The following is a 13526-nucleotide window of genomic DNA, read 5'->3' as shown; positions in this document are numbered from 1 at the left end:
AATGTATCATTTTGACCCATACAATGTATTGTTGGCTATTGCTACAAATATACCCCAGCGACTTAAGGCTGCTTTTGTGCTCCAGCGTCTGAATTTGGTAACAAATATAATGCATCACTTCCTTCATAAACAAAATGACATGAATAATAATAATAATAACCATCATAATAAATACGAAAACAATTAAATAAGGAAAATAATATTTTAAATAATAATAATTATTATTATTATACAATTCTATTGTTATTAACAATAATAATAATTATTATCACTAGTATTATTATTCCAAATGTTAGAATTCACACTTTGGTTTTGGTAAATTCTAAATATTAAAAAATAATAAAAAGATGAAATTTGTTATTGTTATTATTAATGCATATAATGTTTCATAGCACGCAGCAATGTGTTAATTTAAAGGCAATTAATTAATTTTAAATTACATTAATAAAAAAAACAATGTAATAAAAATAAAAAATAAATATTAAGATAAAAATTAAAATATTTTTTAGATTATTATTATTATTATTGTCATTAATTATAATAATAATACATTATAATGCATGACTAAATAATAATAATAATAATTCCATATGTTAGAATTCATGCTTTGGTTTTGCTACCCGACTCATCTAAATATTAAATGATAATAAAGAGATTACATTTATTATTGTTATTATTAATGCATATAATATTTCATGGCACGTAGCAATTTAATGTGTTAATTTAAATGCAATTAATTAATTTTAAATTACATTAATAAAAAACAATGTAATAAAAATAAAAATTAATATAAAAACTAAAATTATATTTTAGATTATTATTATTGTCATTAATTATAATAATAATAATAATTTCATATGTTAGAATTCATGCTTTGGTTTTGCTACCTGACTAATCGAAATATTAAATTATATTACAGCGATCAAACATATTATTGTCATTATTAATGCATATAAAATTATTTTGTAGCACGTTCAATTTAATGTGTTAATTTAGTACAATTAATCAATGCTAAATTAAATTAATAAAATAATAAATAAATATTTAAAAAACAAAATTAAATTTAAAATATAAAAAAAAATAATAATAAAATTAAAATTAAAACATTGTAATTATTAAAATAATATTTTATATTATTTTAGAATTAATACAAAAACAATGTGAAGGAAAAAAAACTCAATAATTCACCATAAGCTGTATGTAAATTTTGTAATAAGTAATTTTCCTACCATCTAAGGAGTAACAAGTAAAGAGTCAATGACGACAGACTCCACAATAATTTCTTATATGATATGATAGTTATATGATGAACTATAAGTCACATCCAGAGCAAGCTCTTACTTTGAAGAGTCCGATCCCGGGATCGATGAGGAGCGTCCGGCTGGATGTGGACGGCTCGCTGTCAGACACCGGACTACAGGGTTTGGACCCGTTTCCGTTGCTGTTGGCGATGGTTGCCGGGGAAACGACTGTTGTGGTGGGTGTGGCTGAGGCGGGGACAGATGCTGTGGTGGGCGGGGCTACGGCACAGGCCACACCCTCACCGTTGTTGAGGGAGGGGCTATCCGGGGGGTCCGTCTGTGAGCGGATGAGAAGCTGGACGATGTCGTTAAGACCAACGTTGTAATCGAAGAGCGTCTGACCATCTTCCATCTACCAAAAAAAAAGTATGTCAAAAATCAATTATTAGTTTTCTAAAAGAAGCAGTGCATTGTAACTTGCCAAACACATTTTGTCATTTTATTAAATAAATCTTCTGCTCATAAAGGCTGCATTTATTTGATAAAAAATACAGTAAAAACAGTCAAATATTATTCTAATGTAAACTAGCTGTTTTCTATGTGAATATCTGTTAAACTGTAATGTATTTCTGTGATGCGCAGCTGTATTTTCAGCATCATTACTCCAGTCTTCAGTGTCACATGATCTTCAGAAATCATAATAATATGCTGATTTGCTGCTCAAGAAACATTTCTGATTATTATCAATGTTGAAAACAGCTGTGCTGCACAATATTTTTGTGGAAACCGTGATACAGTACCATTCAAAATTTAAGATGCTTTAAAAAAAAAAAAAAAATTCTAATAATAACAATAATAAATACATATTTTCTCATCAAGGACACCATAATTTGATCAAAAGCGACAATAAAGACATTTATAATGTTACAAAAGATTTTTTCAAATAAATGCTGTTCTTTTGAACTTTTTAATAAAATGTATCACGGTTTCCACAAAAAAAGGAAGCACTGTTATTTTAAATTGTAATAATATTTCATAGTATTACAGTTTTACTGTATTTTTGATCAAACAAATGCAGCCTCGGTGAGCAGAAGAAACTTTAAAAACATTTAAAAAATTATTATTATATTTTAAAAATATCTAGTTAAGTATATAATTATTACATAATTAGTAATATAATATTATATATATACACACACACATACATACACATATATAAAATGATATACAAATAAAGTACAGACACACAAACAGTAGGCATCTATTTCACATTCGTTGTGTGTCTTATTGCAGTCGGGGCAGAATTACACTGAGACGTGTTGTTAGCGGCCTGAGACTGAAAGACACACGATCACAAACAGCGGACGCCATTAGCCTCGCCTTCTGCTGAATCACCACCGCAAATACAGAAAAGATTAGTGATGACGGTTCTGGTGCAAGAGTGAGTGTGTGTGTGTGTGTGTGTGTGTGTGTGTGTGTGTGTGTGTGTTGCCATAGCAACCACCCAGGATCCATTGCACACACACTCGCACGAACACACAACTGTAATTTGCACGGATGTGAGCGGGCGTGAAATATCACCGGCGTACGCGCCAGCAGCGGCGGATTCGCTGGCTTGTCTCATTAGCATGAGAATCAGAGGTGTTAGACCTGTTTCCTGTACAAACATTCGTGATATAAATCTAATGTTCATCCAGACCAGCGGGCATTTCCTCCGCAGTTCAGCATTCACTCTTCCTCATGTTGTTCTCAACCTGGATGAGTTTCTTTCTTCTGCTGAAGACAAAAGAAGAATGTTGGTGAACAAACAATTGACGGTAGCCACTGATTTCCATGGTATGGGAAAAAATACTATGGAAGTCAATGGCTACCGTCACCTGTTTGGTTACCAACATTCTTCTATCCCTTTAAAGGGATACTGGCTCTTTCAAGCTTTATTATGGCAGTGAATGGGTGTTATTTTTCAATAGTCCAAAAGACGTCAAATAAAGCACATCTATCCATACTAAAAAGTATCCCACATGGCTCCAGGGGGTGAATATAGGCCTCCTGTTGCAAATCAATGCGTTTTTGTAAGAGAAATATCCATATTTAAAACTTTATAAACAGTAATCTCCAGCTTCCGCTAACTGTCGTACACACGTTCATTCCGGCGGATGATGTAGGCGTAGCGTAAGCTCGCCTACATGATTAACATCAATGACACAGACAGGTTTATTAGGCTGCTGTCTCTGTAAGACCGAATGCACTGATCTAATATACTGACTAGACTTGTGCCGGTATTCGGTAATGCGATATATCACGGTAATGAATATGCACGATATTGTTATCGTGGGCTCTTCTAAATACCGTGAATAATTATATATTACAAGTTATTCAGAATTTTGAATGCATTTTAAGAATACTTTTCCCATCAACTGGTCAAAATGCACAACACCGCTGTATGCTGCGTGAAAGACGCGTGCGCACTCTGATGTAAACAAGCGTGGACGAGAAGCACATGGCGGAACATGTGAGAGATGCTCTGGAAAGTTGCAACTGTGTTATTTAATGAGCTAACATGAACTAAGACTTAATAACTAATAATTAATAACTTCTGTAGCAAATGTAGCTATTGCTCATTGTGAATGTTAATGCATTAACTAAGGTTAACTAATGAGGTCTTATTGTAAAGTGACACCTATTGGTCTTTATAGTTCTTTTGCACTTTAATCTGTGTAAAACTTTTAGCTTTATACATTTTTCTGTATTGCTTTATTGCATTTAAATATTCAGTTATTTTTGTTATAAGAAAAAAGTTCAATACCATGATAAAAGCATTAGCAATTAATCGCAACATGAAAATTTGATACCGGCATATCCCTAATACTGACACGCATCTGATTTCTTTCCCAATTGTTTATGTTCACTTAAACCATAACTGACTGTCTTTAAAAATGGATTAAAAATGGATTCATTTTTATTCTTACAACAATAAAACAGTACAATGACCTTATGCTTTATTCTGTATATATTATAATTGAGACAAATTTCATGATTCAATTTTGATTCACAAGCTAGCCATTGGTTTCAGTTTCGATCTTGATTCAATATCATTCATCTTATTTATATTCAATATATATTATTTGGATACATCAGGTACAGTACACATCAATCTATATCAACTAATGCTGTAAACTACACAATAAACCCTGTCACTGAAGTTTTTAAAAAACTATCTTTAGAGTAAAAAGTCTTTTTTTTTTCTTTCTTTTTTTCAAGAATTATTCTAGAATGATTACAAACAGAGCTATTCGATTTTTTTCTGCTATATATATATATATATATATATATATATATATAGCAGAAAAACTATCGCAATGTCAGATTTAAATAAATAAATAAATAAAAATAAACCCCGTCACTCGGTACATTACTGTATTAAAGTGATTTGTAAACATTTAAATTGCACATAAGGTAATTTTTATAATAAATTATTATATAATAATAATGCATTAATAATAACTTTTAATGATATAATCATGTTTCTACTCCAGTCTGTTGAAATATAAACGTTTAAACAGTGGATGTCATAAATTGTTTTATTCAAACATGCTAAATATTGAAGAACAGGTTCAGTAAAAATATATGGAGTTATTTTTCTAGCTGACTGGAGTTTATGGTCATTGAATGAGGTAAATGTGACATTACGTGACATTATTGATCTCAAGCTGTTTTATTGACGTCTTTCCATGGTTTGAACACTGATTGATGGATTCCATGATTCAGGATTGATTTCAGTGAGTTGTTCTGATTCTTCTGATGTTCGTTCGTGTTTATTTGGTGCTGTAACTAGTAGTAAAGAGGACTACTGCACACATTAAAGAGCAGCAAAACCACATTTACTGATTGTATTTCATAATAAAACTGACCGAATTTGAAAGCTGATACTTTGTTTCATATCAAAAGTAACAAAGCACAAAGATTATTGTTACAAAAAGCTACAATTAGTGTTTAGTAATGAGAACGGCATAAATCGAATCTTGGGATATAGATTTGTTTTCAACACGTTACGTGTGCAGCTTTATATAAACCTGTGTTGTAATGCAAATAAATAAAAGATCACCCTTATTATTAAAACCAATGCTTAGTTTATGGTTCACTATTATTTTTAATGAAAAACAGAACAACAACAACAAAATTCACAACAAGATTTCACCAGAAAGACACAAACAGGATGAAAAAAAAATCACATTTCAATGTGTTTTAAGGAGAAAACTGAACACGTCCAACTCAGGCTATATGAGAATTTGCAGGTAAATGTGTTTAATTGTGATGAAAATCCTGCAAAAACTCATTGTGGTCCTAAAACAGGCTTCATTTTCTTTCTGCAAAATCTAATTTCTTCTGCTGTTCTCTTTGGGGTGACAGATTCACCCAAACCTCCCAAAACACAGGAGCACAACAGTGTTAATCCTAAAAGCGCTGACATTATCATGAAAAAGAAAGACTGTCTCTACCAGCGGAATTCAGCTGAAGTTGGGAATGAGAGAGGCCTGATGGAAAATGACTCATGTTTGCTTTCCCGTCCAGATTCCAGATAATTCACTCACAACAGTCAGAGAGCAAAATAATCCGACACCACACCTCAGAGCAGAAACATCTCCAAACTCACACGCTTCCATTACTCACGTGTGTTTCCTTGAAATCACTCGCCCTGCTTCACAGACGCCTGTAAACCTGCTTTACAAAGTTAAACCCCACTGTACTGTACATTACTGATTGACCAATCAGAGCGAGCTATTCCAGAGTTCAGAATTACAGTTAAAGCCCATTCACACCAACAACACTAACATAACGATTACTGTAACAGTGTGTGTGTGTGTGTGAGTGTGTGTGTCTGAGAGAGAGTGTGTGTGTGTGTGTGAGAGTGAGCGTGCATGCGTGTGTGTGAGCGTGCATGTGTGCGTGTGTGTGAGTGAGTGAGCGTGCGAGTTTGTGTTTGTGTGCATGCGTGTGTCTGTGAGTGAGTGTGTGTGTCTGTGAGTGTGTGAGTATGTGTGTGAGAGTGAGCGTGCGTGTATGTGTGTGTGTGTGTGTGAGTGTGAGTGTGAGTGTGTGTGTGTGTGTGTGTGTGAGCGTACACACACACACACACACACACAGAGAATGACAATGCTCTGCTCTCTACACACCACCAGCCGTCCATTCCTCACACACACACACACGCAGGACAAACACAAACGGCCTGAACTTTCATTAAAGCGTGTGAAGCAAGCTCTTATCGACAGCGCTCTGCCGGTCTGAAGATCCTTCATTTGCAGCTCTGGTCTGGCTGACGCCACGCCATCTTGAGCGCAGTAAAAAGGCATGATGGTTATGTAACTCACCGGAGCACTTCACAACTTCAAATACAGCCGAGATTCGCTGTGTGTGTGTGTGTTGTGCATTTGACACTCTGTTTGTGCATTCTTGAGTTGCAAAACTGCATGTGTGAGAGTAAACACACACGTGTGCTTTTCCTTCCAACAAAGATGGAAAATCAAACTAGCCGAGCAGGGGAATGTACGCCACTGCAGAGCACAGCGTGGAATTCTGGGATAAATTCCACAGCTTCACTACTAGTAGAGAGACGCTGCCAGGTAGAATTAATTCACACACGCAATCGCTCTCACTAATGCATTCATATGAATGTAATCTTTACTGTGCTACTTTATCTATATCTGATTAAGAACGAGCAGAAATATGTGAGAAATATAACGACCCAAAGACAAAAGAACTGATAAAAAAAGCTGTTGTGGGCAGCGCTGTGTCATATGCCATAGCTGTGCACAAGGTGTTTATCACAGCTCCAGACTTATTTGTTCATTAATGACGTCATCAGCGACTAGTCGACTTCGACTCGACTTTCATCACATAAAAGTCGACTTCAAAAAATCAGAAGTCGTTCAACCCCTAACACACACACACACACACACACACAGTAAAGCTGCTTTTCTAAATATCCGCTCTTGTTGCATTTACACACAGTCAGAACCAATTAAAGCTTTTATAAGTGATGTCGTGTTTTATTAGTGCTGCCAGACGTTTATTCTGGTGATTCGACATTAATAAACCAATGCATACATCGATTTAATATCATCACACACATCGCTAATGAGTAGTGTATGAACGTTGGAAATAATGAGCCGGATCTGACATGGTTTTGTGTGAATGTGTGTCACAATCAGACCTCAGACTGAACTCACGCTCCAGAAACTTCCTCACAGAAAACCAGATCATGACAAAACACGGCTTACATGCACATCAATAAATCACACACACAATTAACAAAACCACCTCCACAACAGACACCAGCTGACAGAACGACAGTGAATCAGGGTAAAGGGCACAAAACTAGCAGGTTACAGTCTTTTTCCTGATAGAAGAACACAAATTCAGTTTCAAATGCATGCAACCACTCAACTTTTGATGGTGACAGTATTCAGTATTTTTGTCTCGTTTACCAGTAAAAATTATGACAGCAAGATTAATATGTATAAAAACAAAAACTGTTATTGTTATTAATATAATATATAATTTTATAAGTATTATATACTATTATAGTATTTAATAATATATTAACAATACTAAATTAACACTGTTTGTAGGATTTCTTCATTTTCTAGCAACAAAATTAACAGGATAAACATGAATGAATTCAAGAAATACATTTATCTAATAAAAACTATATATATATACAAACACGCACACAAAAAACATAAAATGATTAAAACTTAATAATTAAAATGAAAACAGAAAATATAAAAATTAATCATCAGTATTTTTGTCTTGCTTACCAGTAAAAATCTTAAAAAATAATATTTATTATTTTTTAAAAATTATTATTATTATGAAAACAAGATTAATATGTATTAAAAAAGCGTTTTTCATGAACCCTTGTTTTCAGAGAATACAAGTTTATTTGTCTTTTTTTTATATTGGTCTTTTAATAACGTCAACAGCAATTAAAAACAAGTGTGGCACTGCATACAAACCATAGATAAAAAAATATATATATAAAATAAAAATTATAAAAATGAAATAGAAATAATTAGAAATGAGAAATACAAATGTGTAATATTTTAATTATATCACTTTTAATGACATATATCAACGATAAAGTACAAACAAATGTCTAATATTTATCTGCATATATAAGCAATACATATATATGTGCAAATAATTAGGGGTGTGAAAACTTATTCTCACATTAAAGTTACACTCTGTGATCTTCACTAAATCCAAGAGACTAGTTTATTTTCTAACTGCATTAGCAAATAGTTTAATGCTTTTTTTTGATAAAGCTGATGGATTAATACCTAAAACAATTAAACTTCAATATGCTAACGGAATATAAAAAATCCAATGGTCCGTCACAAGCTTTTGCATCTAAAGCACATTTATCCTGTTTTAGAGATGTTTAACAATTTAATGTAATAGAAGATACTGCGCAGAAATAAAACAGCACTAAACTCATGCATCCAGCAGGTGTTTCATTTCAAAGAGTCTTTTTGTGGGAGAAGCTCAGCTAACCCGGTTAAACAGCTCGTAACAAGATCTGTTTAACACGTTTAATTCACATACACGGCAAATTCAGGAAGATATAGTGCTGAAAAGAGTTTTTCACTTGTTTAGGCTTCAGCAGCGAGACAAAATACACTCGTATTAAAGACACAATTTCTGAAAGCAACTCTTAATATCTTCTGCAGTGCTGAACCCAATCAAATCCAAACACATTTCAAGATCGACCAATCACACGCCAGCACAGGGACAGCTAGCCAATAGACGAGCAGCAGCAGCAAGAAAGATCTTTAACCCTTCAGACACTGACGTCAGGCAGAGTAGAAATATTTACAACCTCCATTGAACAGACTCTCACGATCTCATTTCATTAGCAAACAAACTAAATACTGAATCTGAGAGTCATGATATCGACATTGCAGGAAAAGAATAACGATAAAGAAATCAAACAAACCATAAAAAAATAAAATAAAATTTCAATACAAACTTTTACTATTAACTGAAATCAAATGACCAAAAAAAAATGTGTTTAAAGTTGAAGTACTAATATAATCAAAACTTTAAACTATATATACGTATTAAAAAAAACAATAACACTAAATCTAAAAAAAAAAACTAAAACTTTAAAATGAAAAAATAAAATACAAAATATAAACTAAAATATTATACTATGGAATTTTCAATTCTAGTATTTAATAGTATATTAATGATACTGAATGAAATAACACTGTTTGTGGGATTCCTTAATTTTCTAGCAATAAAATTAATTTAATATAATAAATGAAATCTGAGAAATCTGAGAGATTTATCTAATAAAAACGATATAAACATATTTTTTAAAAAATGCACACAACAAAATTACTAAAACTTTAATTAAAATTAAAATGAAATTAAAATAAAACTTTTCGTTTAGTTTAAGTTGAAGTACTAATATAAATAAAATTAAATAAAACTTAAGTAAAACTAAAAAAAGACATACAATTATTAAAACTTTAAAATTAAAATAAAAACAAAATAATTCATTCAAAATATTAACAAAAATATTATAGCACATAATTTCATAACTATATACTGTTAGAGTATTTAATAGTAGATTAATGATACTAAAAGAACACTGTTTGTAGGATTTCTTAATTTTCTAGCAATAAAAACTATATAAACATATTTAAAAAATAAATAAATAAATAAAGCCAAAAACACACAACAAACTTTCAACTTTAATTAAAATTAAAATGAAATAAAACAAAATTTTTTCGTTTAGTTTAAGTTGAAGTACTAATATAAATAAAACTAAATAAAATAAAACTAAAAACTTACAAAAAACTATATATACATATTTAAAAAAAACTAAAAAAGACACAAAATTACTAAAATTTTAAAATGAAAATAAAAAACGTATTCAAAATATTAACTAAAAAATTATAGTACACAGTTTTATAACTATATACTTTTACAGTATTTAATAGTAGATTAATGATACAAAAAAAAACACTGTTTGTAGGATTTCTTAAAGGTGACCTATTATGTCCCTTATGAACCAAAACGCGCCGTTTTTGTGTTTGTCCCTTTAAATGCAAATGAGCTGGTGCTCCGCCTTCCTTTTCAGAAGACAGGACAATATCACGCAATCTGACTGTACTGTGCAGCAAATGCGCGTTTATGAATTACACAGACGGGGAGAAAGCGGGGACATAGCTGGTCTCATGGTGCCTTCGCGTGCTATCACATCATGAGCTCGACAAATTCAAGCGGTTGACTTCACATTGCTTCCAAATGCAATTTTTAACTACAACATTCCTATTTACGATCATTCTGGAAGCACATGAAGGCAGCATTAGTGAAAACAGGCAGAGACGATGGCAGCTTTAGCAACATTAGCCTTACAGAGAGCCAAGAAGCTCTTTAGGAAAACAAAATATGACGCTTGCTTTGTCTGGATGTTCACGCACAAAGCATTTCCAGACTCTCTCTCACACACACACACACTCTCACTCACACACACTCACTCACACACTCTCACACACATACACACACACACACACACACACACTCACTGGAAACACTGGACAGTAACTATAACAATACAGTTTTAATGATCATTCTAATCTATGAAAATAATGAGCCCACAGCACAACTATAACGATAACAACACCGATGAACAGTATGGTTGGAATCACTCTGACAGCCAATCAGAATTTGATGATGACAAAAATACCACAACTACAGTACATTTAATCTGTTTTTCTTCCATTTTTACTTTTTTATTTATTTGAATTTATGATTACTGTTTGTTCAATTCATTTTTATGTAATGCACTTTGAATAGGACCCAAATTCCATTTTAATTTTTTCTAGATTCTGTTTTAATGGTTAAATTAAATGTTAGTAATCAGAAAGCATGCCTAATTAATTGAAATGATTCAACTTTATACAATTTAACAACTATTTATTAAAAGTTCAATAAAAATGACAATTTTAAGACTTGTATTTTTTCTATTCCCCAAATTCCGTTTTTTCCATCGAAATTTTTCAGTATTCCAATTTAAAATTAAAGTTAAAATGTGGAAGAAAAATGGTTTGATATTCCATAAAAAAATGATAAAGTTTGAATAATTTTGTTATAGTAATAATAATTATTATTATTAAGTATTGCGGAAATCATAGGGCGCTTGTCTGAGATGTGCTTTATAAATAAACGTGTTACTTCAAATGTCTTTTAATAAAGTCTAAACACAAAAAATGATGTTTACAAAAACAGATTTGTGTGCTTTCTGACAGACAGAAGAGTTTTATACAAACCTTTCCTTTATATCATCATGAGACAGAAAGACATGAGCATCTGGGATGACATGAGGGCGAGTAAATGATCAGGAGATTTTTATTCTGGAAGTGAACTGCCCGACTGAGAAACAATAGTATGGAAGTCCGTTTCCGCCACTGAATAAAAAATAAATAAGGTTATTACAACTTTATATCTCAAAATTCTGACTTTTTTTCTCACAATCGCAAGATAAAAACTTGCTATTCAGACTTTTTTCTCGCATTTTTGACTTTTTTTCTCAGAATTGTGAGATATAAATTCACAATTGCGTGTTATAAAGTCAGAATTGAGTGATAAGCTCAAAAATTCTGACTTTTTTCTCACAATTGCAAGATAAAACAATTCAGATTTTTTTTCTTGCGTTTTTTACGTTTTTTTCTTAGACTTGTGAGATATAAACCCGCAATTCTAATTTTATTTCTCGCAATTCTGACTTTTTCCTTGCAATTGCGAGTTTATATCTCAAAATTCTGACTAAAACTATTCAGATTTTTATCTCGCATGTTTGACTTTTTTTCTCAGAATTGTGAGATATAAACTCGCAATTCTGAAAAAAAAAAAAACGCAATTCTGACTTTATTTCTCGCAATTGCGAGTTTATATCTCCCAAATCTGAGAAAAAAAGTCAAACATGCGAGATAAAAATCTGAATAGTTTTATCTTGCAATTGTGAGAAAAAAAAATTACCTTTTTTATTTATTTTTGTTTCAGTGGCGGAAACGGCCTTCCATACTATAGTTCCGGGACGTATTTTTCAAGTAATTTTTAATGCATATTTTTCACAGTATTGGGTTTTTCATAAATTTTAGGATGGTCACATTTGGGGGTCCGTGACATTTAAAAGAGTTTAAAGTCTTGACTTAACCAGTATGAGTGATACTAGTTAGACTAGTTAGACTAGAGTAAGTCACACACATGAGGCGTGTTTACATAAACGTGTCAGAAACACGCGCGACATCCAGCTGTCAGTCAGCGCGAGCGAGCGAGCGTTATTGATCCGGATCCGGATCCGTTGCGAGCGTGACGCGCGGCTCTCTTACCTGCTTTCCTCGGTAGAAGAGCCTCTGCTGCTCGGGATTGACGTGGAAGATGTCGCGGATCTTGACGCGCAGCGACTCGATCTTCGTGAGGCGCGACAGATCCTCCACCGTCCGCGTCTCTTTGCCGTCGATCGTCCGGATCTGGATCCACATCGTCGCTCCGCGTCAACCAACCGCCGAGCGTCAAGAGCAGAGCGAGCGCGGAAAGTGCGTATGTTTGGGGGGCGTCGGGGGCGTCTGTGCGTGCTCCTCTGCGGGGGAAACGCGCGTCTCGCAAACGGGGGTCACGCCAAGTCTCGCGAGGCCTTGGGAAATCTCGCGAAATGTAAATATGCGGGGGGGGACTGCTTTTAAAGAGACAGAGACGCTTTAAAAATATTCTAAAGAGAAAACCTGTCAAAATGAGATTAATGTATCATATATATCTGAATAAGTATACAAATAAATCAATAAAAACAATAATAAAGGGCATCTAAAAAAGATTAGAGTAAACATGAGATTAATGTATCATAAGATTCATATATCTGAATACTTATTAAAATAAATAAATAAAAACAATAATAAATGACGTTTAAAAAGATTAGAGAAAAAATAGAAAATAGGATTAATATAAGTAAATAAATCAGATAAATAATTATAATAATGAATGAATTAATGAAATATTACATTAATTAGATTAAAATAAATTAATAATTAAAATAACATGACGATGATGAAAATATGTGGGGAAAGACAGATGCTTTAAAATTAAGCAATTTTTTTGTTATTTGTAAAACCGTAACCGTAATGTTTGTCTTTGATGAGTTTTCTAAAACTATTTTAAACAGTTTTTCGATGTATTATTATTCATAATTATTTATTAATGATATTAGTAAATAAAATG

At 32.5% G+C, this 13526-nt stretch overlaps 1 protein-coding gene across 1 annotated transcript in view; it reads right to left on the bottom strand.

Annotated features, from left to right (window-relative positions):
• LOC107694522 (E3 ubiquitin-protein ligase UHRF2-like) overlaps nucleotides 1-13124 on the bottom strand; it is a 31622-nt gene extending 18498 nt beyond the window's left edge. The window contains exons 1-3 of the mRNA XM_016494222.1: nucleotides 12644-13124; nucleotides 1342-1653; nucleotides 1230-1232 (exon numbers count right to left, since the gene is read on the bottom strand). Of these exons, the coding sequence (XP_016349708.1) occupies nucleotides 1230-1232; nucleotides 1342-1653; nucleotides 12644-12796 (468 nt within the window). The 5' untranslated portion in view covers nucleotides 12797-13124. The remainder of the gene's footprint in view (nucleotides 1-1229; nucleotides 1233-1341; nucleotides 1654-12643) is intronic.
• Between the last annotated feature and the right edge of the window lie 402 nt (nucleotides 13125-13526).

The sequence above is a fragment of the Sinocyclocheilus anshuiensis genome, unplaced genomic scaffold (genome assembly GCF_001515605.1).
Source record: "Sinocyclocheilus anshuiensis isolate Anshui unplaced genomic scaffold, SAMN03320099.WGS_v1.1 scaffold1031, whole genome shotgun sequence".
In the NCBI taxonomy this organism is placed as follows: Eukaryota; Metazoa; Chordata; class Actinopteri; order Cypriniformes; family Cyprinidae; genus Sinocyclocheilus; species Sinocyclocheilus anshuiensis.
Note: the sequence above shows the minus strand (reverse complement) of the source record. Positions and strands in the feature narration are given on the sequence as shown.